Source organism: Meles meles, chromosome 2 (assembly GCF_922984935.1).
Source record: "Meles meles chromosome 2, mMelMel3.1 paternal haplotype, whole genome shotgun sequence".
NCBI lineage: Eukaryota > Metazoa > Chordata > Mammalia > Carnivora > Mustelidae > Meles > Meles meles.
Genome location: NC_060067.1, coordinates 101,937,686 through 101,965,188, shown reverse-complemented (window position 1 = coordinate 101,965,188; position 27,503 = coordinate 101,937,686). Strand labels below are relative to the sequence as shown.

General features: G+C 43.1%; 1 protein-coding gene and 1 pseudogene across 3 annotated transcripts; both read right to left on the bottom strand.

Annotated features, from left to right (window-relative positions):
- Positions 1-366: 366 nt before the first annotated feature.
- ETNPPL (ethanolamine-phosphate phospho-lyase) lies at positions 367-18,429 on the bottom strand. 3 transcript variants are annotated; one of them, XR_006816878.1, is made up of 14 exons: positions 18,219-18,429; positions 15,372-15,490; positions 14,949-15,108; positions 12,870-12,944; positions 10,311-10,401; positions 8,911-9,027; positions 6,932-7,014; positions 6,110-6,335; positions 5,048-5,202; positions 4,515-4,604; positions 3,949-4,079; positions 2,793-2,860; positions 1,440-1,705; positions 368-1,100 (listed from the first exon to the last, which is right to left on the bottom strand). XR_006816878.1 is itself a non-coding variant. In XM_045995564.1 (13 exons), the coding sequence occupies exons 1-13, from the start codon at positions 18,272-18,274 to the stop codon at positions 1,574-1,576; spliced, it is 1,503 nt and encodes a 500-aa protein (XP_045851520.1). In that variant the 5' UTR covers positions 18,275-18,429; the 3' UTR covers positions 367-1,573. The 3 variants fall into 3 exon arrangements, 2 of the variants coding, with proteins under 2 accessions (XP_045851520.1, XP_045851532.1); XM_045995564.1 differs by having other exon boundaries at positions 367-1,705; XM_045995576.1 differs by lacking the exon at positions 18,219-18,429 and adding an exon at positions 16,900-17,199 and having other exon boundaries at positions 367-1,705.
- On the bottom strand, positions 4,840-4,955 carry LOC123937682 (annotated as a pseudogene).
- Positions 18,430-27,503: the final 9,074 nt, after the last annotated feature.

Here is a 27,503-nt window from a genome sequence, read left to right as displayed (position 1 = left end):
ACCTAACTTATAGGCAATGAAGAAGAGTGCAGTATATCAAAGAAGAAAGTCTTAATTTTCTATTGTTTTATACTTAGAAAACTTGTAACAAAGCTATGGGTTGTTTCTGTCTTGCTCTCTTGAACATACATAACCTCTCCAAAAAGAAAAGAGTTTAAGTACTGTCTGAGCTTGCCCACATGGGGTGCTCACGGGATGTGGATCTGTTTGGTGAGGATCTAATTAGCTGTTCCTTAGAAGCCAGCCACAAAGACCTCTACACTCCCTCCTTTTCATCAGCTCCTGGGAACCAATTTCTGTATTATCCAGCCAGAACCCACAGAGTCAGTGAAACTTTTAGGTGGAAAAAGTATTTAATAATGAGACTTTGCTTTTTAAAATAGCATTTTAATTAATCACAAACTCAGAAAGGAAGATTTTACAATTAATTTTCCTCTTGACATCCCTCTTAGTTGTCATGAAACAGCCATAGCAAAATTATTCTCCCCCCTGCATGGAACAAAAACCAAAATACAAACTTTAATAAGTCTTCGGAAGGCCACGGAGAGAGAATGGGAAGTGAATACGAAACTTCAGATTTCTTCCAGTTCAGTACATCGGCCTCCAAGTGAATGTCTCACGATACCAGCATGTTACAAAGAGACCCTTGAGGTTCCTGATTTCCTCACTTCCCTTGTCCAGTGTCTGGTTATAAATGTGTGTGTGTGTGTGTGTGTGTGCGCGCGCTCCCATTCTTATGTGTGCGGGGCTGTGTGGTACCGATAAACTTGACGAGAAAGGAAGATGGTTGGTTGAAAGGTAACTTCCTACCCGACAGGTAAGTGACTTGCCAAGGGGACACAACCTGACATACACAGACCGGAGGTCTCCTGACGGAACACAGAGCTTTGGCTACTGCTGCTGTTCCAGCTACATCTGTGTGAGTGTTTCTGAGTTTACTCCTTGTCCTTCTTGCTGATGCCAGGAGCCCACCACGACTCCACAGGACCTTGACTAACCGGGTCTTCAGCCAGAGGTCTGATTTATCCACTTACTTCTTAACACTGGCTGTATGCGATTTTTTTCCCAAATGGTTTTGATTTCACCAGCCCTAATATTCTCTGCAAAACAAGGAGACACTAGTAAAAATGTTTTGGTTTACATCATCTTTTATTATAGCCCCCCAAATATATATACATTAAATCAATAAAGAATGATTCCTTCATATTTTAAGGCATAAGTCTGCAAAGTTAAGGAAACTATAATGCTTTGCTCTCTCATTTCAAACACTAAAACGTGGAGTAAAGCCGCCAAATTCGTTTTCAATTTGAAGCATGAATTTAGTAGAATAAATAAAGCACTTTCAGAAATCTCCAATAAGGAATTAACAGGCTAGAGGCTGAACTAATCATCCTGACATGGTTTGATTATCACTTGGCCTACTCTTTTCACTGCGTTACCTTTTTATTTACACGTCGAAACGGAATGCAAATTCTACCGGTAGAGGGTACGATAGAGCTGCTAGGAGGAGAGACAGGCACTTCCAATGATTCTCTATAACCCTGGACACGTATCCCGCTTTACGGTGTTCATCTCATGTCTTGAGCCTCTTACTGAGCAGGGAATGTTTATCAGTGCACAATCCATTTCTCTTTCGGCTGGGATTTTCCCTGGGGTCCAAGGTGCTGTCATCAAGCCATTCCCGTGAGTGTGCTTCGTTGGGCATCTGCAAGACAGGTGTGCAGACTCCAGCGGCCGGCCCGCTCCACCCCACCCGGCCTCTGCAGGGCTCAGCTCCACACAACACCACAATGCCCTGAGGTCCTCCCGAACCCTGCCTAGATTCTCCCATAGACATCTGAAATGCAAGGTCAGCATAAAATCCGAGATCCTGAGCCAAAATTTCAGGAATATGGGTGCTAATTCCGATGTGCGATTTCCCATGAACTCCCTTCTCCTTATCAGTGCATGCTCAGTTCTCAGCTACGGTTCTATCTTGGACTTGATAAGCGAGTGTTAAACTGCAGAGAAGTATGGCTTTCGTGACCTGGTCTGCATTCCACCAGGAGACAGAAGCTGTCCTGTTAGCAAATCATTAGCTCTCATTCAAAGAGCCTAATGTTTCTGCACCAGGAAAAGGGCTTTGCGGACTGCTCCGTACGTGCAGGCGGGCTCGAGCACTGAGTGTTCCTTTATGCATGGAAGTCATAAACAAATAGCAAATTATGTAACAAAGCCTCTCCAGGGTTCGCCTTTCTGTTTCCGGAGAGTGCTTTCTCACATCCTGGGCAGCTCTGGGAGAGAATGGAAAGGCCCAGGCCCTCTGCTGGAAGCACATCAAATGCAGAAACTAGGCCACTTGGTGCCAGAAGCTTCCCAGGCCCCTGCCACCATCCGTGATGGAACCCTAGCCTTTCGGAGCCACCCTGCTAATGCTTCTGCTGATCTTAAAGGGTGATGTGTGGGAATCCACCCCACTGTCAGGTGGCCTGCCGACAAGCAGGAAGGAGCTTAGGACATCAGTTAACATTTCTCCCCATATTTTGCTGATTCCCTCTGCTGGCCTGAGAGGTTTTTGGGGGGTATGGGAATGATTCTGTAAGAATGGCTCTCTGGCTTGCTTTCTTTCAAACGGTAAGACACTTGCTTTGAAATGTAATCGTGCACTCAAAATTGCAACACTAAGCCAATCACAGCAAAAGTGGATTTTATTCTAAAGGTTATATTTACAACTTTTTAAAATTTGCCTTCCTTTTAATCGATACTCCAAAGTTTTAAACTTTTCCCCCCAAAATAGAACAGCAGACTCTTACCTTTGCTCTGCACGGAGCATTCTCAGAGATCACACTCTCCCTTTGGGCTCCGATGCCTTCTTCTAAAACTACATCAAGGAAGATACAATGGAGAAGACAGAATAACATAAAAATCTTAAAAAAAAAAAAAAAGGGCGCCTGGGTGGCTCAGTGGGTTAAAACCTCTGCCTTCGGCTCAGGTCATGGTCTCAGGGTCCTGGGATTGAGCCCCACATTGGGTTCTCTGCTCAGTGGGGAGCCTGTTTCCTCCTCTCTCCCTGCCTGCCTCTCTGACTACTTGTAATCTCTGTCTATCAAATAAAGAAATAAAATCTTTAAAAAAAAAAAGACCTCTCTGGTGTCTATAGAAATACCTTTAATGAAGAATTGAGAAGTGAATGTAATGCGTTTAAAACATGTCCCTATTAGAACTGCTGTTCTTAGACTTTAATTGGCACATTTCATCATTATCATTTACAAGGGCTGCTGAACCTGGGCTGGGTATGCCTCGTTCACTTTATTCAAAGGAAATATTAAAATTTATTCAAAGAAAGTATTCTAACATTTGACAGTACGTTATGTTTTCCAACAGGGTTTTCGCCACTAGTTTACTGTTTAAGCTCAATTTACACTCCTAACAAAAAATCAAATGAACCTAATTATATAATATAGGTAATCAAAAGATAAATTCCTATGACGGGGTAGTGCTGAACGGCAAACAAAAAGCCTCAAAATGTAATTAGTGAAATACACATGCAAGTTGAACGATTCATCATATAGCAAAGAATTGTTAACCTGTAACCCGTAATTTTTATTAATAATGTTTCTTCTATTTCCTGAGGAAGAATGCTAAAACTCTATATGTCACTGCATCTGTGGTGCACCAGCAAAGCAGACATGCAGTTTTCTTTTTTAAAAAAGAGAATTATAGGGAAAAAAATAAGGCTGTGTCTGTTCCTTAAAAACCCAGATCTGGAGCTGTGGGAGTGCATACAGACACTTCAGAGTTAGCTAAGAGTCTATATAGTTATTACTTTTCAGCTCTCTTTTCCTGGTGCTACATAAAGTTACCTATCAATTTCCAAGCTCCTTCCCTTCTGTCAGAAGAACACACACCGTCACGTCACGTATGACCCGGTGCCGGATGGGGAGGCCTCTGAAACGTCTGTGAACAGACCTGTTAGAATCTCATCGAGTTGGTCCACCATAAACTTCGCATCTTCTTCTGTGAAGCACATAGGTGGTTTTATTTTAAGCACATTTCTGTGAGGTCCGTCCGCACTGAGAAGTACTCGCTTTTCTTTCATCCTAATTAGAGCAGGAAATATTCGTGAGTGCATATAACTGGTAACCAAGATTATTTAAGAACGGTGTGAAGAGGGGCACCTGGGTGGCTCAGTAGGTTAGGCATCTGCCTTTCGCTCAGGTCATGCTCCCCGGGTGTTGGGACATGGGCTCCCTGCTCAACAGGGAGTCTGCTTTTCCCTCTCCCTCTGCCTTTCCTCACCCTTGTGCTCTCTTTCTCTCTCAAATAAATAAATAAAATATTTTTTTTTAAAGAAAAAGGAATAGTGTGAACATAGAGCAATTCAGTATTCTCATGCAAGCAGCCCACATTTATAAATTGAATGCATCTCTAACTTCCCTTATTTGGAGAGGTGGGAAGAAGTACAGGAGGCTTTCAAGTGGGGGTAGAGGCATGTTTCAAATGGGGACACCAGGCAGGTATGGGGGTGCACTTACTTGTAGATGATGTGTTGAGCTTCCTCTGTGGCAGGGGTCCTTTTCTGACGGTCCTTCACCAAGTCAATCCCGATAAACAGGCCAATGCCTCTGAGGAAGGTGAAGAAAGAAAACTTGACAGATGCTCTCTCAGACACTGCATTGTCATAAAATACTAACACTGTCCCCCAACTTCAGTTTAATTTGAAGCTGGATTTGATTTGTCATCCAGTTTTTTTCTCTTTACTTTATTTTTTTAAGTATAAAATTGAGAAAGATATACACCCAAAAGTTAACAGCGGTGATATCAGTGTTCTGGATTAAGAATGAGTTGTTGTTGTTGTTGTTTTTTTAATGTTTTTCAATGTTTTCTAGATTCAGTTTCATGTAATTTATTTTAATTAGCAATAATCGCGCCTCGGATAAACCTCATTGGCTACGATACTGCCACTGCGCAAAGCTTCATGTAATTTATTTTAAATTTATAAGACAAAATTTAAGCTATTTTCATTGGGAAAATGAATAACCACATGACACATTCATGATAAACATACCTGATCTCTCCTATCAAAGTATGTTTAGCCTTCTGTTTATTGAGTAACTCGGTAAGATAATCCCCTACTCTAATGGCATTTCCTTGAAGGTCTTCATTTTCAATTATATTTAGGACAGCCAAACCAACAGCTGAAGACACTGGATTTCCTCCGTACTGTAGAAAAAAAGTTAAAAAACCATAATGGTTGAATTAGTGGTATTGCTTCATCCATGAGAAATTTGGCTCATACATAAGCAGGTAGAGATATAATTTCAATAAATTTTTCCCTTGTGCTGTAAATTTTTTAGACTTAGAATATAATGTGATTTTGTTTATGACTGAGTAAAAATTCATTCCAAATTATATTTTCCATGCTGCATGACTGGTATGGAGGACTATCAGGGAATGTATTAGTTCAACCAAACAAAAACCAGACACTGCGTTGGGAGCTAAGGATTTCAGAGTATGGTTCAGTGAGGGGGATACGGGCTTCTGTCCCTGAACAGTTATGTGAAAACAGCTAAGCAAGGGCATTTTCTCCAAATAATTTATGTCCTTAGATTTGAATCTTACTTTTAGTTGTCACAAGTCCTGTGACACATATGGCACAAACTATAATAATCGTTTCCAAGCTTAAAGTTCACGACTTTTGGGAGGTAAAACCAAAGAAATAAAACGTTCTAAAGATAAAAAATTTAGTATCTCCTGTGACAGCCATATAACATTTCGAGAACTGTATCATAAACACTTTGGAAGTGCTTGGGGAATTTAAATGTGATATAAAATAAAGAAGATCATATCATCTGTGGGTGAGACATCATAAGCTCTAGAGTTGAGCAAGGCAACCATTTATCACTGGAACAATTAATCATTCTAGAAAGGGGAAAGAAACACAAGGAAAAATACAAGGAGAATTATGCCAGATAGGATGAAATACTGTTAGATCGAAGTCTAGATGAGGACCTGGGGTAGTTAGCTAGCAATACTGAACCGTATTCTTTATTCTTTACTACAATGGCAAGAAGCATAAGAACACACAGTATTTTTCCTTCTTAGCATAAGTTGGGAGGCCAACACTTACTGTATTGAAATATTCCATCCCAGAACTGCTAAAGGCTTCTGTGATTTCTTTGGTTGTTACCACGCATGCCATTGGGTGACCATTGCCCATTGGTTTTCCCATTGTGACAATGTCTGGAACAAAATCTTCACCATGCATTTGGAAGCTCCAGAAATGTTTTCCAACTCGACCAAAGCCCACCTGAACTTCATCAGCTATAAACACACCTCCTGCTCTGTGTACATATCTGAAAAGCAAAAGGGAAATCTTGGGTCTTCAGGTCACCAAGAGTCCCCAAACCCACCCACAAAGAAAAAGATTATAGAGGACATAAAAAAATGTTGTTGAGGTTTGGAATAGTTGTCAAAACGATTTCTGCGCTCAAATCCCCAGTGACATCTGCATGATGTCACTGACTTTGAAATATAATCACATACTTTCCAGAGTAGACATGTTCTTATTATTCAGTTTTGTGCTGCTTCGAGTAAGCTCTACTGTAGCATTTTAAGTGGGAAGAGAAAGACGTGAACAAGCAGTAGTGTTTAGCAGGCTTAGGCTTCAAATGTTTACTTATTGGTAAAGCATGGGCACCAGCCAGAGAGGATGCCAGGCTGGGGATTGAAGCAGAGCCCCGGAGGCCCCCCCTGCTGGACCACGTATAAACCCTTCATTTGCTGGATCTTGGGAAGGTGGAGAGGTTCTGGGGAGTCCTGGTGTGGCAGGCATGCCGAAGTGGCTATTTGCCACTAGTACAGATGTACTTCAATATGTTAACCAGGACGGCCTTGCAGAACTGTCACCAAGACTTCAGTTCGACCCAGAGAGCCCAAGTCAGGTACATACTCTGCCACTTTCTGGAAGTAGCCTGCTGGAGGGATTATTTGTCCGCCACAACTCTGCATGGATTCAGCAATAAAGGCAGCAATCTATACAAGAGAAGATGGGGTCAAAGTCCATTAGGTCCCCTTGAACCCCCTAAAAAAGAGGATTCTTACAGAGCAGGTTATTTGCAAGATGGTTGGGAATGGCCCCGTGGCAAGGGGCAAATAGGCCACGTGATGACAAAGACAAGAAGAGATAGATGTCCGTGCTGGAAAAGCAACTGATCTGAAATTCATCCGTTTCTGAAATTCTAGAGTACCGGTGAAACCGCTGTGTGAGAAACAGAGGAGAGGGCAACCTCCGGTTCCCCATTATTAATTCAAATGCAGTGTTTTCATTAGGATCAACTGAACAAGAATGATGTTTTGATCCGTCTTTGACACAAACTTCTAAAAAAATTACCCAGGTTCTAAATCCATTACCATGTTGCCTGTTTCCCTAGATGGGTGATGAGGACAGCCTGAGCCTGGAATTTGCTCTCGGGGAAGAGGAGGGTAACTGAGGGCCACACGCATTAGTCACTGAGCTGTATTTCTAGTTCTTACCCTGAACCGGACTTAACGGAATCAGGCAATTCACAAGAGGAACTGCAGAGGAAATGCTCTAGAGGGGAAGAAAGGAGGAGTAGAAAATAGGTGACCACGAACCAAGAAGAGAAAGCACAGACAAGATGAGCCAGGAAGTCAAGAGAACTGAGGTTTTCGTCCAGACTACATCTCAGTGACTGTATTACCTTGGCTTAAGTTCTTCACTTTTAAATATTTCATTTAGTAGCTATAAGATGAAGCCACTGGACTTATGAGATTGCTTCTCTAAACTCCTCTGATTTTGTAAGCACATCTGCTATTCTGAAGCCCCCATCTTTTATTTGCTCATTGCTTTCAGCATTGTTAACAAGACAGCATCGGGTCCATAACTACTGAATGTAAATGTTCTCAAAAAGATATCCAGACCCTTTTAGCAGCAAAAAACAAAAACAAAACAATACAAAAATGTGATCTTGGTAATGTAAAGTTTGTTTGTTTTTTTTCCTGGAAGCACTCTCTACCATTTGTGTAAGGAGGGATGGTCTACCCTTGAAGAAGAAAGGTATATGAAGGTCCCTGTGACAGGGAGCACTGAGGGCCAGCTACACAGACGTCACGTCTGGAGATACGCAAATGGCGCTTCAGTCACTAGGATAAAAATATTTACACTGGAAAAAGTAAAGGCTTCGTTTTTACTTCATTAAAAATTTTTTTAATTGCCCTGTTTATGCCATAAGCCAGTTTAAAGGCAAAACATGTGTCCAATCACTTTAAAACTCCACATGAGTAACCCCCAAACAGGCTGGGAATTTATGTTAAGCTGAAGACAGGAGGGTGAAGACTGAAAAAATGGAAACTCTTCTTCTTACTGTGGAGGATTCTGGTTCTGTCTTTGAAACCCAGGCTCAGGTTGGGGAAACATTTGCTCTGCCTTGGCTAACCCAGGCTCTGCAGCTTCAGGAAAGTTGTACCAGTTCGAGGGAAGCAGCAAGGCTTCCTGAGCCTGGGAGCCTGCCTTGGTTCAAAGGCCCCAGGGCCACTGGGCCTCTTCCCTTCCCTTCCTCATATATCACTCCCCTCCCCCATGGTACTTTCATTTGGAAGAGTCTGTTCATGGGCCTCTCCCCCTACGTCTTTGGGCCAGAGTTTGCATCCTACTGGGAAAGTGAGAAATTAGGCCGCCAGCTCTGAAATAGGCATAGTGATCGCGTTTCCAGAATAAATAAAAATAAATAGTCTTAGTGGCTTGATACTAATAATGCACTGTTTGAAATACAAACCAAGTGAAATGCAAGCAGAGATAAACAGAAAGGAATTGAGATCTAATCCTTTTCCACCTCACCAATGTGTCACAGTGATTTGGATCCTCTTTACAAGAAGTGGTAAGCTGTTTCCAAAGCTGTAAATACAAACCTTCCTTCCATTGTTATGAGCTTCTTTAATAATTTCCTTTACTTCTTCTGCATAAGCGCTGGCTGGGTCTGCATGATCTTCTCTGTATTTGCCTCGGTAAGTGTCTGGAGTTGGTGCCTGCAAACAACCAAATGGTAGAGTTTCTTACGATCTCTGGCGAGGAGGGAATGATCCCAGGGTCTTGGGATCAAGCCCTACATTGGGCCCCTTGCTCAGCCGGGAGCCTGCTTCTACCTCTGTCTGTCTCTCCCTCTGCTTGTGCTCTTTCTCTCTCTCTATCTCTCTGACAAATAAATAAAACCTTTAAAAAAAAATACTCTGAAAATATCTACCTCTGGGACAAAAGAACTTTAAAAAAAAGGCATTTCCCGGGGCGCCTGGGTGGCTCAGTGGGTTAAAGCCTCTGCCTTCAGCTCAGGTCATGATCCCAGGGTCCTGGGATCGAGCCCCGCATCGGGCTCTCTGCTCAGTGGAGAGCCTGTTTCCCCCTCTCTCTCTGCCTGCCTCTCTGCCTACTTGTGATCTCTGTCAAATAAACAAATAAAATATTTTTTTAAAAAAGGCATTTCCCCACAAGAGCATATTGGAAAGGTGATTATGTGAGTTTAAGTGACTCTAGGTTCTTTCGTTCTGTTTCCTTAACATTTCCGAATTCTGTGAAAACCAAGACCTTGGTATCGTGAACAGGAACTTGGATTTGCTTCTAGACCTTTATAAGTCAAGACTGCATCCCTATTCGAATCAAGAGCAAATTCACATCCATAAGTGTGATTATCGTATTTGAATATTTCAAGGGATGAACATTGTATTAACAATTCTACACCGAAAATAATACAACACTTACCAACTCTATAGCAAATTGTAATCATTGCAAAAACTAGAATGCCTTAGTACTGATGCCAGGTCTTACCATTTTGAAAGAAGGACTTGATGATTCTCTTAAAGTCTACTGATCCTTAATTAAACTGCCAGAGTTTTAATGTTTCAAAAACAACTTGACTGGTTTCTTTATTTTCTTTATTATTTATTTTACTTCATAACTCTACATAATACTTTAGCCTAGAGCAGTTTAATTTTGAGATATTCATACACACTAGATTCAACTCCAAATTTCAAGCTGGCATCAGTAGACAGGAAAAGAAACTGAAGACCGAAATAAAATGATAGCTGAGAATAACAGCCTTCACAACCACCACACTAAGTTGACTGTGAAAACTCATCAGTGGATTTTAAACCACATTCTTCATTGACTAGCTTTTCGAGTTTGCTAAGTCACATAACTGCTCTAGATCTTAGTTTCTTTTTCATAGTTTCATTTTGATGGAAGGATTAAGCTGGATTATATCATTAGGCATTCTTCCAGAACCAGCTTTCTGAGTCTTGGACTCGAAGATACTCACCACATGCACAAATGCTTTCTTGACATCTTTGCCCTTCCGGAATTTATATGGACTGATCTCAATTAAAGATGATAGGTGACCATGATAAGCGCTGAAAAGAAAAAGGACAGTAACCAAAATTACTCAGAGAAGGAAGTTTTTGTAGTATAAGAAAAACAGTGCATCATCTAGGAGACTCTTAACCTTAGTGCCAGATTTAGCTGTACAGGATTTAATTCTTTGTGGCAAGACTGGCCATTTCATTTGTCCAGGTCTCCTTATTCATGTAATAAAACACAGAGGAAACCAAGGATGGATCCTCATAGACATTTTTTTTTAAGCAGGAAAAGAAAACTTAATTTCTTAGGATGATATTAGATGTGCTAAATTAGAGTGTCTAAATGCAAAAATTATTTTCTATAGACTCACGGAAAACTTGCCAAGTATGTATTCTTTAAATGTATTTGACAGTTATATTCAGGTGAATTTTTGATTATGATTATGATTATGATTATGATTAAAAGCAACTTTTTATCATAGAACAGGCTGTGTTTCTGTCAGGAATCGTTTCTGTGGGATGTCGGATTGCATATGCTGGACAAATACAACTTGGTAAGAGCAAAAGTTCTCTTCAGGAAGAACTAAGATTGAGAGGTGACTGAGTGACTGTGTGATTTCTTTCTCTTGCTTAAAATACAGTTTTCTGTTTCTTGCTCAGAGGCATAAGTGGGATATCTGGAAAAGAAATTTTTAAAAGTACACAAATAGATAAAACAAACAGAGAGGACTTCCCTTAACAAGATTAAAGATGCTCCAGAACCATAGTAAGCATGAGAATGATATGTCTGTGACAGTAAGTATGTATCAGAATGAGAACAAAGAGAAAACTGGGACAGGCGCCAGCTCAGAGACACCTCCACACCTAAATATTAATGCTGTGGAGACCTGGTGGATTTCACAGAGGCAGGAGAAGAAAATGAAGAAAACATATTTGTGATCTGGGGGGTGTGGTCCGTGTAGGGGGAGCGATATTAACAAAGCATAGAACACATAAACTATACAATGAAAATGTTATCTATTTGATTTGATCAAAATTAAAGATTTCAGTTGAAGGATACCATGGACAAAGCTAAAAGACAGATGATACAGTGGGAAAGATATTTGAAATGTTTCAAACTTAAAGAGATTAATGCTCACAATGGACATTCTCAACTCTGCCTGCATCACCTGGGAAACTTGGGAATCACTTGGGAAACTTAAAAATACATACTGTTTCCTGGGATCCACCTCTGATTTCCTTTAATTGGTCTAGGGTGGGGCCTGGGCACTGGAATTTAAAGAATTTTTTTCCCAGATAATTTTAAGACATAGTCAAGGTTGAGACCTTTTGATCTAGACTGTATAAGCAAACACAAACCATCAAGAAACAGAAGGGAATCCCAACAGAAAAATGGGCAAAGAATATGCATTCTGGTCCCGAGAACCTAGGAATATGTCACATGGCAAAAGGGTCCTTGCAGGTTTGATTAAATTAAGAATCTTGAGACAGAGAGATAATCCTGGGGTGGGGGGGCGTCCAGTGAAATCACAGGAGTCTTTACAGGTAAAAGGAAGAAGCAGCGGGACGGTGATCAGAGGCAGGGAAGCGGGGTGAGGATGGGGGCCGTGTTAGGACTGGTGGAATGGTTGCTCTGAAGATGAAGGGGGGACCCCTGCACAAGGAATGCAGGCAGCCTCTGCACGCTGGGCAAGGCAAGGAAACTGAAGAAGCCTCCAGAAGGAGCACGGTCCTGTTGACATCTTTATTTTGGCCCAATGAAGACCCATTTTGGGTTTCCGTTGTACAGAACTGTGAGGAAATAAATTTGTGTTGCTTAAGCCACTAAATTGGTGGTAATTTGTTAAGGCAGGACAGAAAGTGAATATATGACCCAACACATAAAATAAAAGAAGCCTATATAAGGGCGAGAAATGAGGTATGTGCTCAATTTAACCTTCTGTGACTGAGATGAGTGGGGTGGAGAGTAGGAAGAAAATTAAAAGAAAAAAATCTTAAAGATGGGGGTTGTTAGCTTTCTTGTTTAAAATGTAATGAAGTCATGTTAAGGAGGTGAAATTCAATAATGGCTGGTAATTGTTGCAAACCAATGAGAAAGGACTATCTTTTACCTGGTTTCTTATTTTCTTCAAAATTTGCTCTAAATTGTTATCTTCCGAATTGATTACAGTGGGTCATCACAATGGTGATGTGAACGTATGGAGTCAGAGGAAATCAATTATATTTTTATTTGGAAAATATTGAGTTACTCATTAGTGAGGCTCAATAAATGGTTAGTGATTCAGGCAAAGTCCATGAGGCCACGACCATCGCATTCAAGAGACTCCCCAGTTTGCAGGAATTTGATGAAATTAAGTGTTCTCTAGGGCTCGGCTGGCCTTGATACCTTGGTACACAATAAAATCATGGTGCCATATATCTGCCCTCTTCCCCGAGCGCTTATAGTATCAGCATGGACAAGATTGATACAATTTCGTCTCTTGAAGGAGCTCTTGCTTAGAAGTCTTACATCCCAAACTTACTGGTCAAGAGTGATCACATCTTGGTGGCCTCTGAACTGCCGAGCCAAGCGTAAGGCCAAGTCGTTGGCTTCAGATCTATTAAGAGAACACAGAGAGAGGGGTCAAGGTGATGTAAGTCCTTTTCAAAATATTTCAAAATGTGAATTACAGAAGTTGTAAGATCCCAGTTTTTCAGAAATGTAGGGGGGAGATAAGTACAAGTCCTCTCTTTGCCCTTTAGTCTGCCGCCCCCCCCCAGCCGTCCCACTTCATCCTTCTCATACAAGTTCCCCAGATGTCTTCAACAAAGAATGAAACACACAGAAGAAACCCGATGCAAAGGATACACTGCTCATTTCAGACTTCCGACCAACTCAGCCGCGCGAATAGGGGACTGACTTCGAGGATGTTAGGAAACCCACATTAAGCCTGATCTCGAAGGGAGGAATGGGAGAACGAGAGCCCATTAACAGACCTCTAAATTATGTTGCACTGACCCAATACGGGATCAGCTCCTTATGGACAAAATAAGGCTCATAATTTTTCTATCTGGCTTACACAGCCTAAAGACACAAGTCAGACACAGAAGAAAATAACCACAAGTGGGATGTTTATTATCTGCCCAACATCGTGCTCAGTGTTTGCTTGCATTTATTCTCGTAACTCCTTTGCAAGGCAAGTGCTGCCCTCTCCTTTTTATGGATGAAGAAAGAGCCTCAGAGAGGTTAAGGAGTCAGAATAATTTCTCACAACTACTAAGAGATAGAGTCAGCATTCAGACCAAAGTCTGTTTAACTTCAAGATGATTCTCTGTACTTGCCCAGGTTCTATCATCTCCAGTCTCTGGGGACAGTCTTTGGGGCAATCCCCCTTTGACACTATAGGATTCTTTAGAAGTGAAAGTCAAATATGATGGCATTTAATTTATTGAAGGCAAAAATGCTTTACAACAATAAATTAGATCCTAAAATACCTTAACTCTTTACAAAGAGAAAGGGATAGGAGCACCTGGGTGGCTCAGTGGGTTAAAGCCTCTGCCTACAGCTCAGGTCATGATCCCAGGGTCCTGGGATCGAGCCCTGCATCGGGTTTTCTTCTCAGCAGGGAGCCTGCTTCCCCCTCTCTCTGCCTACTTGTGCTCTCTGTCAAATAAATAAATAAAATCTTAAAAAAAAAGGACAATCTTCTGCTTATAAATTTGGTTTTAAAATCTCACTGCAAAGACAGAAGTGAATCACAGAATCACAGAATCGAACATTTACAGAATTTCTAATGGTTTTAATCCACTTATACTTAATTTCAAAGATACAAGCGTAAACTGTATGCACAGAGGAAATCCCAATATAAAGTTGCGTTGCAAGCTTTTCACGTCAGTAGACGTGTATTTCCAAAAACATATTTTTAAGGTCTGCATAATACTCCACAAAATGGATATATAATAACTTGAATTTACAGAATTTAAAAATTGGAACATATCCATTCTTTTGAACTTACTCCTTCCTTTTTTGTATTTGTGTTGAGGAAATTGCCTAAGAAACAAGTCAATCAAAAGTCTTACAGAAGTTACAGCTTGTTCAGTAGAATTCTTCTTTTGCTAAAACCCCTCATTCATGCCTTAAAGAAACTATGGAAGCCCACTGATTCTTTAGCTACTTTCTCTACCTCCTGAGGAGGTAAGAGCCATTTGACAGGTTAGGTTTTATCTTAGGAACCCCAGGCTTGGATATTTTTGCCATAGTTACCGCCCAAGTACCTAACCTTCAGAGATAGTAAAGCATGCTAGGTAATCTCTCCCCATCTCTCTCCAAGGAAGCCACGGTCATAAGGAGTTGAGTGGCATGCTCACATTAATCATCAGTGGCTTGGTCAATCCCCTAGGACACACTGTTGGGGAGCCTAACTACCACAAGCTCAGGAAGTAAAGCCAAAAAACAGAACCATCAGGGCCCCATCGTGTGGCCACTCAGCAAATGGCAAGAATCTCTGGAAACCTTCTGAGATGTCTGGGATCCCCCAGGAAATCAAGAAGAAAGGTATGTGTGGGGGCATATAAAAACAGATTGGGGGGAATGGGGGTGGGGGGGGAAGCTGGAAACATACCCTGAGTTGGTAAAATAGCAAACAGAGAGTTTCTCCGGCAGGGTTGCTGCAAGGCGCCTGGCGTACTCCACGATATTATCGTGAAGGAATCGAGAATTGGTGTTTAGCAGCTCCATTTGCTTCACGGCAGCCTTGACCACTTCTGGATGACAGTGTCCCACTAAAATGCAGAAGACAAAAACCCAGAAAAGGAATGAGGATTCTAAATTCCTGGGAAGTTGGGGGGATTCTGAAGCAAGGGGAAAAAAAGATGAGCTTCTTTTTCCCCACACTGTGCTGTTAACCTGTTCCGGGATAGGACTATGGGCCCGTCCAGCCAAGGAACAGCAGCCCCTGTACCTCCCGGGGCAGATATTAGTGGTGCCGTGTCTGCCCCAGTCCACAAATGTACCCTTCCAAGCGCAACAGAGACAGGACACTTACCGTGGGCCACATTGTTGATGCAGTCCAGGTACCGTTCTCCTCTGTCGTCAAACATGTACTGTCGTTGGGCTCGCACTATTTTGATGGGATCCGCAGCAAAGAAAACTTTGCATGAGGGTCTAGAAATAAGGAAAGGAAACACTTTGATCTGGAAGGACTTCTCGGTGTTTTTCCTTCTCAATGAAGGTCATGATCAGTGGAAATTTACAGCTACATAAAGGAAAGGAAAAACACAACCTGGGTGACATACGTTATTATTATTATTTTTTAAAATTTCACATTAGCCTGGAAACTTTTACCTTAATCCCCCATTGGTGACCCTGCTCACATTTCATATGTTTGTTATATTAAATTTGCCATGATTTGACAACTGTTTAGAGGCACCTGGGTCCACTCTGACAACTCTAATTACACAAACCAATAACTAATATGCCTCTGGGAAGTTTTGTTCTACCAGAAAATGAAACAAACAAATAAACTTTTTTTTGAGGTTTACGATGTGTCAGGACCTGACAAATATTACAAATATCATTTCATTTAATCCTGTCAATAATCTTATGAAATAGGGGTTATTATCATTCTCATTTTTATAGGTGAGGAAACTGAGGCACAGAAAAATCAAGAAACTTGTGCAAAATTACAGCCAGGAAATGGAAAAAAGAGAATTTGAAACTAGACCATTCTATACCACAGCCCCAAACGGTGTTTGCTTGCTATCTCTTGCACCCTTTGTAATCTAATTGATAAAGAAATGAATAGCACCAAAAGCTAAATATAAATAAATTGGTAATAAATACTATAAAAAAGATTTTATAGGAGACCATTTCCAAGTCTTTTGAGAGGTATTTGTCCTGTACCAGAGAGATTTTCAATTCTTAAATAATGAAATCCAATTATTCTTTTAACCTCTTAATCCATTATTTTGAGCAAAATAAAAGGTCAGCCATATTTTTGGTTATTTGGATGAATTTTTGGAGTATAAATCTTAGCAACATAGAACCATCACAAAGTTTTCTGATATTGGCTCTATGGACATGTAGAAACTAAAATGCAATAGATTCTTATTATTACTATTATTATTACTCAAATATTTTATTTATTTATTTGACAGAGAGAGAAAGAGCACAAGCAGGGGGACAATCAGGCTCCCCGCTGAGCAAGGAGCCCCATGAGGGAATCTATCCCAGGACCCTGTGATCATGACCTGAGCCAAAGCAGGTGCTTAACCCAGTAAGCCACCCAGGCGTCCCTGGAATATATTATTTTTATGTTGGTGATTTTGCATGCACAAACAAAAAAATGCAACATGCATTGCAGGTGTTTTGGAGGGTAATTAGATGTTTATATATTAAATCGATATGCAAGTGTTTAGAAGGTATTTTAATTATTGTGTACAGGTAATCTTAATTTAAAATTGCCTCAGATTAAGCATCATCATTTAAAATGGGAAACAATATTTAATGAGAATTTCTTATTGGTTCAATCCCAGCTGTTAGTTTATACCTCTGAGTTAAAAGCCAAAGCAAACCTTTGTCATGGATGTGGGCTGTGAACTGCAGACTTCACCTTCTCTTGCTAAGGGTATTTTCCACCTCGCCACTCAGACTTCAGGTAACATTCTTTCAGGCTGTCCCTGCTTATATTCCTCCCTTCACAGAATTTCTTCAGTTCACAGTGGAAATCACTGGGTGACTGGGTAATGAGGGAGGCATTGGACCAATTTTGGCTTTCCCTGCGCGGAGGTGAGAGTGTTCAGCCAGTCTCCGAAAAGGCCCTCTAGAAACTCCCCAGGTTGAGATCAGGAGATGAGCAGGAGCAGCCGCCCGGTATTTCTCAGAAGAGGATACCAGTTCTTTTCTTTCTTATGTCCCAGTCCTCTCTCACGTTCACCCGTTCACCCGCGACACTGCTTGTTAATTACGTGTGACTGTTGCCGGCCTTTGACTTGACAGTGGCCACAGTCATCATTGATATTTACAGGTGCCTTTTTAAAAACCAGGTTATTATTATTAACACTTATCAATCTCCCTTGCTGGCTCTTGTGAAGCAGAATGTTGCTCCTACTTCCACAGAAGAGGAAATGAAAGTAATCTGACAGAGGTCACGCAGGTAACGAGACACCCTACGAGTGCCAGAGCCCAGGCCAGACTCCGCGTTCGGTCCTGCGCGCTCACGAGTCTTCTACCGAGACCTTTACAACACGGCGGAGCAAAAGCGGACTGGAGGGCACAGCTTGGGAGACCAAGGTGGGCTGAGTGGCATTTTACCCTTAAGGAAGTGGTTGTAAGGGTTTTTTGTTTGTTTGTTTGTTTTTGTTTTCTGTTGTTGTTTAAACTGCCCGGATTAACCCTTTATCTACCCAAACATGCAAGAAGAAGTTCACTTTAAACAAAAGCTGTCAGAATTCGTTTGTGTTCATCGCCAGTGTCGAAAATATTTTTTCAGTTCCTAGTTTGGAGGAACGTTCGGGTTGGTGGGATTTGGCGGAGAGCTACCCAGCTTCCCTCGCAGTGCCCATCCCTGGACTGGAGTTCCCCTCCTGGGGCATTAACCCCCGTGGGTCAACTCTTCCCGCAGCCCGCAGCCCCCAAGCGCCCGCTGACTGCGGCGCGGGGGGACAGCCCGGGCGGAGGGGCGGCGGGCACCGGGGCGCGCGCGGCGGGCGGGCGGCGGCGCGCGTGCGCGCGCAGCTGCGGCGCGGGTGGGCGGTGGCCTCTCGCGCGCACCCTGCCGGCCTCAGCCCCGTCGCCGTCCCGCTCGCGGTTATCTCCCCGGCTGCTGCTCCGCGCCCCCTGCGCTAGTTCTTTCCCCGCTCTGCGCCTCTCCTCGCGGCTTTGGAGCCCTCACCCGATGTACTTCCTCCTCAGTTCCAGGGTGTCCTGCTTGCTGTACAGCTCGCACATGGTGGCGCGGCTGCCGGGCGCTCCCCGCGGCTCCCGGTCGCGTGTGTGCACCTCCCTCGTAAGCCCGCGGGCTGCCTCCGCGGCGGGCCTTTTCCGCCTGATCCCTCCTGGGGGTCCCTTTGCCCTGGGCGTTGGAAGTCACCGGTGGCATCAACTAGCTGGGGTCATCCCCCTTTTTAAGTCTTGCCCTGCCTTCGCCCTTCGCCAAGCCCCACCCTCCCGTTCCCCTCCTCCGCCCGGTGCCTGCTTTGGCAAGTTGCCGGACTAGCCACTCATTCGCCACCACCCCTGCGCCTGGTCTAACTGGCTCCCGTCCCAGCCCTGCGCTTCCCATTTCCCCTCCTAATCCTTGCTGCTGCTTCGGTCTCGCCTTCAATTTCCCTAATTTGGCCTTGCCTTCGCCTTTCGCTTCTGCCCGCGAATTCCTTCCTTACCCCCTCCTTTCTCGTTTCTTTTTGGTGTATCTCATTATGTTCTTGTAAAGGTCCGAGTTAACCCAGACTCTACAGTCGTCTCCTTTCTCACTTTGAGCGTATTTCACTCAAATACCTCAGCAAAAGTAACTCAGCAAAAGTAACAAGTCACATGCCCTAAAGAAAAGTAACAGGGGACTCAGCTCGGTACTTGCTGGGAGTGCTAATGTATACAGTGTCAAAGAGCCACTTTAATTGCACTTCTAATTTCTCTACTACTATAGAGATTATAAAACATATACCTTACCTGGTTCAGTCCTTGAGACAACCCTGAGAGATGATCAGATTTATCATGCCATTAACATATGGGGAAAGTGAGGTATTCCTTGTCCCATGATTACATGTCTACCTGGTGGTGCCCTTGGAATTCATTCCTAGGTTTCTTGACTTCCTTTGGGATGATCTTCACACACGGATTAAATTGGAGGTTTAATATCTTGGCAGAGTAAATCCTAATTAACGATACCATTAAGTCATGTTATTTTAAGAACTAAACATCCTCTGATTGAACTCCTCTGTTCTGTAGATAAGAGCAGTGAGGCACAGAAAAGGTAGTCCTATTCAAGGCCATGCAACTACTTAGCCATAGAGTTTAAACTAGATCATTTCATTCTTTCTGTGTTTTGAAAGGAAGCGAAGACATTTGCCTATAACAACACACTTGAAAAATGTTTGCAGACAATCTTCCTCCTGAATGAAGTTATTAATTTACATTAGGGCACTGCAGAAGCAGTATTACTGCATTGCCTAAGATAAGTTGAGAAACCGAGTCCTATGAGGAAGAGTGTGTGGTAAGAATCCTGGGTGATTTAAATGAAGGGCAGAAGGCACTTAGGAAACTTGCAAGAAATCCCAATCACATAATCTTGGTCTACTTCTATACTTGCAAGATGATGCCAAATGTACATTTATTCTCAAAACACCTAGACCTGGTGAAATTACAGAGAAACCACGCTTTTTCTATAAATCTCCATGGTTTCTTATTATTCCCAGTACTTTAAAATATGTTCTGTAAATAATGCTGGACCAAGAGTCTTAGGGCCTAGATCTGGTTCTTCCATAAATTAGTTGGGCTTCTTGACCTTTTAGAGGCCAAATTTCTTTGTACTTTAAATAAATAAAAAAAAAATCTCTCTTCCACCAAAGTATTATAAAGAAGGTTTTAAAGTATTATAAAGTCCACAAACAGTGTGGCAGGATCATTGTTAAGGTCTCAATGAGCCTATTCTTTTTTTTTTTTTTTTTTTTAATACCTGACCTCTCAGCAGTTGACCACTCCTTTCTCCTCAAAGTATTTACTCTTTTGATTTCTTGGCACCACCACACTTCCCTCATTTTCTTCTTCTGTCACTCAACGTTGACATATTCGTATCTCTGAGGGTAAGGTCTTGGGCCATTTCTTTTCTCTGTGCTCTTTCCCAAGGTAATCCACCATGACTCCTTTGGACTGAGGATCCATCAAAGTGCCACATTTACATCTCCACCCGGATCTTCTCGGCCCCAGACTCTCACATCTACTTCCTTTCTTGACTTCTCTACTTTGATGTTTCATAGATACCTCAGCCTGAATGAGTCCAACATGGAAGCTTTGATCCCCACCCCCAAGAGACTGCCTTTGATAGGGCCCCTCCCCCCTCCAACCAGGCATTCATGGGCTCATTCAAAATATATCAAATGCTCACTGTATGTCGCTGAATGTTTCAGTTGCAGGAGAGAACAGTGAACTAGACTGAATGGACACACCCTCAGTGGCTTGTGCACAGGCCAGCATAGGGCCACTAGCCATGAGTGATTTTTGAGGACTTAAAATGTGGTAGTCTGAATTGAGACCTGCTCTCAGCATAAAATATACACTGTAGTTTGATGACCTTATGCAAAAAAAACCCTTTAACATTTCTCATTAAGTGCTATATTGCTTACTTGTTGGAAAAATATTCTAAATACATTGAATTAAGCAAAATATATCATTAAAATTAATTTCATTTCTTTTTTAAATGTGGCTTCTAGCAAATTTAAAATTTCATATGTGGCTTGCATTACTTTTCTATTGGATGGGATTCTAGAGTTAAGTTAAATTAATTTTAAGCCCTGTTGACTCCACTTCAAAATACATGCTAAATCTATCTGCTACCACCCTTTGGAAGCCTTCTGCATTTCCTCCAAGACTTACGCAGATGCATTTCCTTGTTTCCCCCTCCCACCCTGTGCAGACTCAATCAGATCCTGTCCTTTCCCTTCCTAAAACCCAGCAGTGACTTCCAGCTTTCCTCTCCAGGCTCAGCTCCCCTGCCCCCTCAACCCCATATTCCTTGTCCTTTATGACTTCAAGACTGCATCAGAGAGGTCATTCTTGACTACTCTGCCTCATGTAATTTTCAGTTAATTAAAAACATCTCTGTTCCTCTGTCTGAATCCCCTTTTTGGTCTTTATCTGCCTTGTTCATCACTGTACCTCAGCACTATCACTATGCTTGACCTATGGTAGATTGATAAATATTTGTCGACTGATGGACTCACTGACTGAAACAGGAAAGATATTTAAAGACGTAATACCTTGTTTTGAAGACGAAATTTCTTACTGGCAATACAGCCCTCGAAACTGTTGCCTCTATTTGCCGGTTGATGGCCAACTTATATTTTAGCCATTTCTTTAGGAGAGAGATGCTCAGATTCACTATCTTTTATGGGAAAACAAGTTACTATTGCAAAAAAGTTATTTCCCCATTGTCTTACTTACTTCATAATGTGGAATACTATAATATTACATTAAAATTATAGTATCAATGAAGTACCAGGAACAGTTTTCAAATAAAGAGTAGACATATAATAACACCAAAATAAAGATAGATAAAAGTCAGCAGTTCACCCTCTACAAAGTTTTGTCAAAAAACAAATTCTAAGGTATATTTTGGGTATGTTTTCTTGTGTACCTCTCTGTCATATGACTGTCTGGGAGGAGTGGGTGCTGGAGTGCCTTTCCTCCCGGAAGTAGACACTGTTCAGTTTTGGTCTTGATCCTATCGATTGGATCACACTATTGAGTGAGTTCTGACCTGAAGACCAGAGATCGGTCAACCTTCTAGGCTTGGCCAAACAAACCATACTCTGCGTGACCGATATGAGAAGACACAGCATGCATGAGCTTGGGACCATCAGAATTTCACTCAGTAGTCTGAGGAGAAGAGTCTAAACGGCAGGTTCCAATTTTCTTGTCAGTGAGAAACAAGCCAAGGTGAGTGAACTCTGTGTCCCCAACAATAGAGGCCCTCCAGCTTATTATACAATACTCAAGATGGAACGTGAACATTTGACTGGTTCCTCACTCTTTCCTGTTACCCTGTCCTGCCCTGCCCTACCCTGCCCTTTCCTGAAATCATACATCATCTGGGACAAGTGCTGGGTGTGATGTTTTTCTGACATGACACACCATATCCACAGAGGGTCTCCTTTGCCCTGACAGACTTTGCACGAAAGCGCGGGTCACTTGTCTTAACTTCCCCTGAGAGCCCCCACTGATGTCAGCATGTGTGTACAATTGTGCACTCAGCTCCTAGTTCGCAGCAGGAAGAGCCTGACAGGCCCTTCCATCCCTGGGACTTGAACACCTCTTAAATGGAGCCGTCTAACTACTCATGATGTGTGCGTGTGTGTGTGTGTGTGTGTTCCTACGGTACACCGACAGTGCATCAGGCTCGTACAGATCTATTCCTCTCCTCTTTCCATCCTGAGCTTCCCCCTAAACTAAGTCCACAGGAATCTTCGAGACCTGTGATTGAGTGTAACAGGAGGAGCCTTCTGAGAGGGTGTGCGGTTATGGAGTAAGGTGATACTTTAAACACCTGAGGTTCATCTTACATTTACTGGAACTGTAGCAGCCTGAAAGCCACGTAAGCTCTCAAGAGGCTGGTACTGGAACTGGCACTTTGTGATGCCCTAGATGCAGACAGAGATCTAGAATGTGGCCTCCGTTTCTTTCTAGTGAGTTTGTTTCTAGCAATGACGGGGTCCAGAATATGCTGTGGCATAAAAATTATTTTGAGTTGTGGGCATTTGAGAATCAATGGAGCAGGAAGGGGCTCTTTCCCTGAACTCCCTTTATCTGTCCAACAGCAGAGTCCCCGCCCCCCGAACCCCCCAGCAAAAACTCAAGTGTCATAAATCATCTCTTCCTCTTCACAGCCAGGGATACAATCTTACCACCTGGATACGAGACCTTCTGAACGGACACAGTCACAAAACTCCCATACTCGCCATTTATTCTCCTAGGGGCTCATTTAGCTTCCCTAAATGTCATTTGTTTTCCCATAAGTACTCTTTCTCCCCTTTCCTTTCTCCCATTAAGATGGTGTATAAGCTCTGGGACAGCTGGGTGGCACAGTCGGTTAAGTGACTGACTCTTGGTTTCGACTCAGGTTTTAATCTCAGGGTTGTGGGACTGGGTTCCATGCTCAGTGAAGAGTCTGCTTAAGACTTTCTCCCTCTCCCTCTGCCCCTCCACCCTCCCTCTCTCTCTCTCTCTCAAATAAATAAATAAATCATATATATATATATATATATATAGAGAGAGAGAGAGAGAGAGAGAGAGAGATGGTATGGGTGCCTGGGTGGCTTGGTCAGATAAATATCTGCCATCTTAAGTTAGTTGTTGTTTTTCATTATTACTCGCTTTGGAATATCCTTCAATACTTGTGAAGTGCAATCAGGAATTGATGGATAGGGGCGCCTGAGTGGCTCAGTGGTTAAAGCCTCTGCCTTCGGCTCAGGTCATGATTCCAGGGTCCTTGGATCGAGCCCCACATCTCTCCCTTTCCCCTGCTCATGTTCATGCTCTTGTTCCCTCTCTCAGATAATAAATAAAAGCTTAAAAAGAAGAAAAGATGGTATATAAGCTCCAGATTCTAACTGCCCTGTTGAGTCACATTTTCCTGTGTGCTTCCTCATAAACAAACACAAATTTTTCTTGGGCAAATTGCTAGAGGGGATAACTGGTTGGGACTGCACACGGGTTCCTTCTTACTCCAACTGGGTAATATGCAACTATGCCAGGACCAAGAAGAGTTTTCCAAGGACATAATCCATGTGAAGTCTTGTTATTTTCCTCCAAAGAGCTGGCAGTAGTTGGGGGTAAGTAACAAAGTCCCAAGTTCAGCTACTTCTGGACTGAGGCAGTGCATTGCTCTGCAGGACGCTTCTAGAATGCAGAAGGAAACCAATGTTCCATTCCATTGCTCTCCGTTCCAGCTGCCCCTGGAAGCTTTTGCAGTCAGAGAGTGAGGGATTCTCGCCTTTCTTGGCAGCTGGATATCTACCGGTGCTCAAAAAACTCTTATTTCAAGGAACACATTTAAAAAAAACACCGATATAGGCAATCTGAATGTTGAAAGTATTTTTTTAAGATTTTATTTATTAATTTGACAGAGAGATCATAAATAGGTAGAGCAGCAGGCGCAGCGGGGGAAGCAGGCTCCCCGCTGAGCAGAGAGCCTGATTCGGGGCTTGATCCCGGGACCCTGGGATCATGACCTGAGCCAAAGGCAGAGGGTTTAACCCACTGAGTCACCTGGGCGCCCCATGTCACTCTCTCTTATTGTAATTATACTGACTGCCTCTTAATTACTCCAGCAGGCTTCTGCTTGGGTCCTCCTCCGGGGCCCCGTCCTCAAAACAGCCTCATTGGCTAGGAAAGCTGGGTCTTCCCACTCTCCTACAAACACTTCTTAATAGTTTCCCGTCTGTTTTAGGACTACAATCCATGATCCTGAGCAAGGCCTGCAGGCCCTGTGTCTTCCAGCCTCCTGGTCTCTTCCAGCCTCTTGCTCGTTCGAGCCGGGTGCACTGGCTCTCCCCAGAGCTGCCACATCCGGGTCCTCCAGTGGGAAACCCTCCTGAGGCCGCAAGGTGCTCCCACTTCTTCCCCTTCCCTCAGGCCTCAGCCTCCATGCGAGGCTTCCTCGCCGTCAGCCACCACCCCACCCCTATACTCTCCCTTAGGAAATCATCTCCAGCCAGCCTCTCTCTGTTAGGTATTTCTTCAGGAAATCCTATACTTTCCCTCAGGTGCGTTTGTCACAGTCATAACTAATGAATAAATGAGTTGTATCACTGCGTGTTGAAGGAAGGTCTATATTTCCCTCCTAAAATGAAAGTTCCACTGGCCGGAGCCTAGGTCTGACCTTTTCCCACTCTATCCCTTGTGTCTAGTCCAGGGCCCAGCATGTAGTAGGTACTCAATAAATACTTTAAAAATAAACATCCTATGTGCTTACCGGTGTAATGGTGGTTATAGCTAACAAATTACTATCTCCATTTTCAGAGAAGGGAAGGGAGACTCAGGTCATAGGCTGGGCTCCAGGCCACAGGGCTGCTTTGGGGGTAGGGTGAGGTCAAGATCTAAATCTCACGGCCCTGTCATTCTGTCCAGCCACCTGGAGTGCTACCTGGTGTGCCATAGTTACCTACCTTCTCCTCAGAACTCCTTCCTTAGGGGTCCTGTGTTTATTTGCTTTTTCACACTGCCAATCTAGTCTGCTGACAGAGGGTTAATGTGTCTCCTGCCAGCGTCGGAGTCTGATAGCATCAGCCGCATTTCCTGGAGAAAGTCTGTGTTGGGCCAGTCTCAGCCCCACCAAGAAACAGTCCTAAGGCCATTACTGAGGCAGCATTTGGCAGATGTGTTAGCTCGCTCTTATGTGAAAAGAAGTCCAGAAACATCAGTAAGTGTATTGAGTCACAAATGGGGTGACCCTGCAAGGAAAGGCGTGGGACCCAGGGGCACCCAGGCTTCCAGGCGGGTGGCCAGGATCAGCCTCCCTGGGAACTGGCAGGCCTGTGAGCCACGTGGCTGCCAAGTGCCTGGCCAACAAGATTCCTTTCTTCCTGACTTGCCTCGGAGGCTGAGGGACATGGGAGCAGGCCAGTCACAGCCAAGGTTATATAAGATGTATGCTTGATTTAAGCAGTGGAGATAAAGCAGCGTCAAACTTGATGTTGGATGTTTGGAATTATAAGCTTGTAAAAGGTGAAGTAGCCTGAGGTTTTCCTGACGGGCAGTTTCTATAGCCTTGATGTTACTCCGCAGCCCAGTTTTCCCAGCGATAAAGATGTGTGGTGGGTTCGGTAGCCGCATGGCCACTGCCAAAGCCAGAGTTGTGCCTCCTCTGGGAAGGCAAAAAAACACCTTGAGAAGGTTTCTAGATATGAAATAATAGACCTCAGGAGAGGGTCTTAAATAAGAGGGGCCCTGAGACTGAATGACTGTGCGTGAAAAGGGGGAAGGAGTCCTTGCTCCAGAGACAGGGGCTCAAGAAGAGAGGACAGGGGGTGAAGAAGAGACAGATGAGCCTCTGATGGGAGCTGGGGCTTGGGTGGAAGGAAAGGTCGGAGAACTTTTTTATTTTTGAACAGAAGTACGGGGCTGTCTGGTACACACTCCTGGGACCACTGTGGAACTCGTGGGGACGGAGCTGGATCCGGGAGCTGGGTCCAGTGGAGAACGGGAATAGCAGTCAGCTGAGACAGGACCCTAGAGACCAAAGTGGCTGGGACAGAGCAGCACACCGCATGCTCTCATCCCGAGATGCACAGAGGGGTTTGTAGAAATGGTTGACTAGATTTTGAGGGGCAGGAGAAACCCCACCAACAGCTGGGAGGTGTCCGTAGAGCTTGTTCCCCAGACCTGTCATTTCTCCTCTCCATCTCTCACACCTCATTTCTTTTTAGGGAAACTGGTGTAGAAGGAACATGGGTTTTGGAGATAGACTGACCTGAAATTGAAGCTGAGCTCTGTTTCAGCTGCTTAACCTGCTTGAGGTGCAATTTTATTAGACATAAAAAGAATCTTCCAGGATACAGGATTATGGGGGCATTCCAGTGATCATATCTCTCTTTTTAATAAGTAGGCTCCACCTTTGAAGCCCACCATAGGGCTTCAACTCATGGCCCTGAGATCAACACCTTTGAAGCCCACCATAGGGCTTCAGCTCATGGCCCTGAGATCAAGACCTGAGCTGAGATCAAGAGTCAGACACTTAATGGGTGCCCTGGGGATGCTCAAATTCAATGGCATATCACACGTGGGTTAGAGCTCAGGGCCTAGAGTCAGATTGTTTGATTCCACCATTTGTTGGCTCTATGAGTTCTGGGCAAATTATTCAACCTCCTCTTATGGAAAATAGGGCAAATACTAGGTCATTGCAAGGATCAGATGAAATAATACAGTAAAGCATTCAGAATAGTGCCTGCCATTATAGCAAGTGTTTAGTAAGTGCTAACCACTACTCTTTTTATTATTATTACATTATAAAATGTCTGGTCTTAGTAGAATATTAATTGCTACCTTTTGCTGTTAATTTTATAGAAATAAACATCTAGGAATTCCTATGCTACCAACACCTCTTTTCCCCAGAAGAGTTAATTAAAAGAGAACCAAATGACTGCAAACATCAGGGATGATTCATAGAAGCCTTAAACTTCTCTCCACTTACTCTCTCCTATGTAAAGACTTCTGGCTACAAGGATTTAAAATGTTGTTGATATATAAGTATATTTTATTTGCAAAAAAAATTGCCATCGGTTCTAAGAAATATACTTTCTATCTTTCCTTGAACTTCAACAATCTCCTTGTAAATTGAATGGCCAGTGTTTAGCCTCTCACCGCCAGAGGATGCACTGACTTAATGTTCCTCAGTTTTCTCCCAAGTACATTCATTTTCTTAGTATTGCTTTAGGTTGATTGTTAATGACTTTCCATTGTTATT

What these genes read in the sequence shown, in the direction of transcription:
- ETNPPL (XM_045995564.1), bottom strand. Translation starts at nt 18,274, where the DNA reads ATGTGCGAGCTGTACAGCAAGCAGGACACCCTGGAACTGAGGAGGAAG. An exon ending in AGAAAGCATTTGTGCATGTG is followed by an intron (nt 9,028 to 10,310) that starts GTGAGTATCTTC and finishes GGTTGTTTGCAG; the next exon opens with GCACCAACTCCAGACACTTA. An exon ending in ACTCGATGAGATTCTAACAG is followed by an intron (nt 2,861 to 3,948) that starts GTCTGTTCACAG and finishes TCCTTGATGTAG; the next exon opens with TTTTAGAAGAAGGCATCGGA.